Source organism: Octodon degus, unplaced genomic scaffold (assembly GCF_000260255.1).
Source record: "Octodon degus isolate 3935 unplaced genomic scaffold, OctDeg1.0 scaffold00123, whole genome shotgun sequence".
In the NCBI taxonomy this organism is placed as follows: domain Eukaryota; kingdom Metazoa; phylum Chordata; class Mammalia; order Rodentia; family Octodontidae; genus Octodon; species Octodon degus.
The window spans coordinates 162945-167641 of NW_004524699.1; the positions used below are offsets into that span (position 1 = coordinate 162945).

General features: G+C 50.4%; 1 protein-coding gene across 7 annotated transcripts in view; it reads right to left on the reverse strand.

Annotated features, from left to right (window-relative positions):
• Cacna1b (calcium voltage-gated channel subunit alpha1 B) overlaps positions 1–4697 on the reverse strand; it is a 204944-nt gene that overhangs the window by 158822 nt on the left and 41425 nt on the right. For all 7 annotated transcript variants that reach the window (XM_023700324.1, XM_004640341.2, XM_023700322.1 and 4 more), the window contains exon 4: positions 1356–1447. In XM_023700324.1, the coding sequence (XP_023556092.1) occupies positions 1356–1447 (92 nt within the window). The remainder of the gene's footprint in view (positions 1–1355; positions 1448–4697) is intronic.

A 4697-nucleotide genomic window follows, 5' to 3' on the forward strand; every position in this document is an offset into this window, starting at 1 on the left:
GCAGGGCAGGGAGGGTCAGACACCAAGGGAGGCAGCAGGGGGCAGGGCAGGGAGGCCCAGACACCAAGGGAGGCAGCAGGGAGCAGGGCAGGCCAAAGGCAGACAAGAGCCTGGGGAGGGAAGGATCAAAGTCCTGGGGTAAATTTTTGTGGACAGCAAGCACAGAGCTGATGGCACTCAAAGTAGGACACAGAGAAGGAAATGTTGAAGGCAGGACAGAAGAGTGCATACTCATATAGAACAGACTAGAGAATATTCTGGGCAAAGAACGAGGTGCTAAGAGAGGTGGACTGAGTGGTTGTCTCAGAGCAGGGGAAGAAGCAGGAGTGGAGTGTGAGCTGATGAGATCATGGATCTAGAAGCTTCAGGGTAGAGCAAGGGCAGAGAACCCTGAGAGGAAAAAGAATAAAATAAAGAGCAGGAAGAAAGAAAGAAACAGAATTTTGAGAGGAAAGGACAGCAAATCCTGAGAAGAAAGAGCAAAGAATACTGGTAGCCCAAAGCAGGGGACCCTGAAAAGGGAGAGCAGAGAATGCTGGGAGCCCAAAGCAGGGGACCCTGAAAAGGGAGAGCAGAGAATGCTGGGATGCAAGAGCAGGGCACCCTGGGAGGGAGAAGCTGAGGATCCTACAAAGTACAGCAGCTCCTAACAGACACAACTCTTTGGGGATGGTAGGGCTGCTCTACTGTCCTCTAAAACCAGAGCATTTTTGTACTTGCCATAGGACATGAGGGAGTCGAGGCCACAGGAATCAGGCAAAGGAGGTCATAGCTCATAATCCTGGATACAGGTCAGAGCCCTTGCCTGTTCAATGTAAAACAATGAGCTAACCAGCGCAGTGCCCTTACGAGGACACCATACTAGATCCGTGCCCACACAGGCCCTTATGTAAACCGAAACCCAACTTCCACTGGACTGGAGTAACAGCAGCCAGGGTGGCCGCTGGCTCACAAGATTCCCCAGGCCACAACTCTGGCCAATACTCAAGAACACACCTTAGGTCCAATCATAGCCCTGCACTGAAAGGAACTGGAAATAAAGCTTCTATCTAGAGAAGCCAAGCCAGGGCAAAGCAACGGGACCACCCTGTGGGACTCTGTGGAGAATGGGTTAGAAAGGGCCTGTTCCTCCCTTCCTTCTACCTAGTTCCCTGGAGTCAAAAGGGGCAAGCTCAGGGAACAAGGTGTGGCTCAGTGATAAAGTGTACTAGCATGAACGAGGTTCTGGATTTCATCCTCAGCATCCCCCGACACACACACACGTCAAGGTAGCAATCTCAAGGGGCTATGGTGAGGAGAGAAGGAGGCTGGTGGTCAGGGTAAGTCTCAGGCCTGACCGTCTTATTTGAACTCACTTGGAATCCCAGACACCAGCTTCAAGGGCCTTAGTACACGCACAGCTCTCAGTGTCCGCAGGTCAAAGTCAGTTCCAGCAGTGGCAAGGATCCTGATAGGAACAAAGAGGAGGGAAGTAAGGGTCTCCACATTGAGTCTGAAAACAGCACACTCCTTCCACTGCTTGTTTCCTTTCTCCCATGAACAGTAATACATTCACACCTGTGTCTTCCACTATCCAGCCACCAGGAGCATGGGAATGAGGCCTGCCACGCAAGATGAGGCAGGAACTCAAGCCAAAGCCCTCACCAGGATGCTGGGTATTACTGTGACCTGGATGACCATTCCTCCATTCAAAGGCATCATACAGGGGTCAGGGAGATAGCTCAGTGGAATAAGTGCTTGCCTGGCAAGTACAAGGTTCTGAGTTCAATCCCTGGTACCGCAAAGAAAAAAAAAAGGCATCACACAGGACCAGGGATATAGCAGTGGCACGATGCCTGCCTGGCAAGTGCAAGGACCTGAGTTTGACTCCTGGCATCAAAAAAAAAAAAAAAAAATCTATCAAACAAAAATAAAATAAATAAGTAGTCAAAGGCATCATCTCCCAGTAGGCACCTGGCCACTATCCTAGCAGTAAATCTGTTCTCCAACTGAGTCCAAGTCTTAACTGTATGTCCAAACAACCCCTTCAAACTGCCCATGACAGGTGGCACTAAGCACAACAGGAGTGGGGGGAGCACAGTTTGGGATTCCTGACCCAGTACCACATGCCACCTTTCTTTGCCCATCTCAGAAGGAAAATAGGGTCTGAAAAGGTGAAACAGAGAGCTCAGAATCAGAAAAAACATCAGGGTGCAACATCAGCAAGGTTGCTGAACAGGGTTGCTGACTCCTCCTCAACCCCCAACCACCACACAAGGACCACAACAAAGAATAAACATTCCATTCTGACTAGAGTGACTGAGAAAGCTCACTGGACAGTAGCAGAGAAGTAGTGAGATCCCTGAGGCACTCAGAGCGACAAGTAGCATCAGAAGGAGAGAGACAGATCCTGCGGCTCCCGTGCTAGCTCCCTCACCTGGACCAGTGTGGTGCCAAGACTTCTCTTTACAGGGAAAGGTAAGCTGGAGACCCCAACAGCCCCCTCTGCTTCTGCAGATGACTGTCCAGCAGACTTCTGCAACCAATACAGGCCAGGAACAGTTTAAGGAGATTCTGTTACAGTTTATGTCTGGATGCCCCCATCTCATGCCACCATGGGGGCCGGGCTTTTAGAGGTGGCTGAATCTAAAGTTTGTGACTGATTCATGATCCGATATTATAGATGAGTGCTATACCTGCCCTAGGGCGTGTGGCCCGCATACATGTAAGGGACACAAAGAGACTTGTCCCTTCCCCACTTCTGTTGCTTTTGCTGTCTTCTGCTGCTATGAACTGATCCCCCTCTGCCGTGTGCCCTCTTACTTTGGAGCCAGCTAACGGTGGACTGAAACTTTCATAAACAGGGTAAACAAATCTTTCCTCTCTTACTTTAGAAGTCAGGTATTTTGTCTCACCAATGAGAGAAAAGTAACTAAACTTCTCAAAGTTAATGTGGCTGTATTGGCAGAGTGGAGATCTACACTGTGCACCCTCCACCCTACCAGTAAGCTGTGACAGCTCAATGCCACCTTGGAACTGGACCCACTGCTAGAGTGCACCCTGCCCTGCGCCGGGCTGCCACATGGTACCTTCACTCCTGAGACCACCCACACCCATCATGCTCCACACCGGGGCTACAGCCCATAATCCACTGCCCAGAGCTTAGGCCCTCCCAAACCCATGCAGAAATCCATCCCACAGAGACCAAGATGACATCCACAGGGAGGAAGCAAACGCACCTGCAGTGGCCCAGCACAGGTGTGCACAACTGTACCTGTCCTGATAGCTAGGCAGTGGCCTCGCCCAGCCAACAGCCCTCTCACAGTCAGCAGGCCCCTGCATGGCCAAGAATGACCCATCAGCCATTCTGGGGGAAGCCTAACCGCGCCCTCAGTGAGCCTGCTACACAGCCAGCCAGCTCGCTGCACCTGCACCTGGCCTGAACCTCCCAAGTGGGCCTACTCCTCTGTACACCTGCTGCATGGCCAGACACCAAAAAACAAACTCACATACCAAGCTCAGTCCAAAACCTACCCAGGCGGCACCTCTAGCCACCAGAGCACTTACCACATAGCCTCGGGCCAACAGGCAGCACCCTTGTCTCCAGCAAAACTGTACCCCACTGTCAGAGTCACGCCTATCACACCCTCAACCACAGAGACTACTACTGATGTTACTTAGGGTTAAAACAGGAGAACCGCACCGCCCGCACTATTGCATCCAGTCCGAATCAGGCCTGAGAAACCACACCCAGTTGACACCCTTATGCCCAGCCACAGAAAGAAGCCTTTCTGTACAGAGAAGAGAATAAAAAGGAACCAATTCCATACAACTAAAGATGCAACTACTACACTAGATGTGCAGATATCAACACCCAGGAAAGAAAAACAAGAAACAGAACCAATGACTGCCGAGATAGCTCAGTGGTCCGAGCGCCTGCCTGGCAAACACAAGGACCTGGGTACCACATGCTGTGCCAACCCTGGAACTCTGGGTGCACCATGCCGGCCACCAAAACTGGCCATGGTGGTGCATGCCTAGAATCCCAGCACTGGGGAGGCTGAGACAGGAGGATCACTACAAGTCTGAGCTGCATAGCAAGACCCTGTACCAAACAAATACATATTTTTTAAAAAGAAACAATCAAACAGAAAAACATGAGACCAGTAGAGCTGTGAAAGCAAGTCATTTTTAAAATTTTAATGGCTTTTAATAGCAAACTGAGGCCAGATAGAGCCTTCTCTCCTGAGGAAAGAAGAATAGGAGGGGAGGGGGGAGGAAGAGAAGGAAGGAGAAGAACAAAGGGCTTCAGTGGCTGCAGTGTGTTTGTTTATACACCCGGGAGGTTGGATTCCACAGGAAACCCCTCAGCCTAAGAGTTTATTCATGTGACTTGCCTCAGATACTGTATTCTTGAGGATGGCCTTGCTCCAACTGCAGGTGTGATCAATCTCCAGCTTTAGCCACTCCCCCCATATCCCCCGTTTTCTGCTTTATACTCTTAAGTGATAGACGGTCAGCTGGAGATGGAGGAGCTGTGTTTGGAAGATTCTGTAAAACCTCTTTTTATTTTTGAACACTTTTCATTCTAGATGAACTTGCTTAATTTAGCCTAAGGATTTCAAAAATTTTGGGGGGCCTGGCCTTGGCTCAGTTGTTTAAGTGGCTGCTTCCACAAAGCTGTCAGCCTCAGGTTGCTGGAGTTCGATCCCCACAAC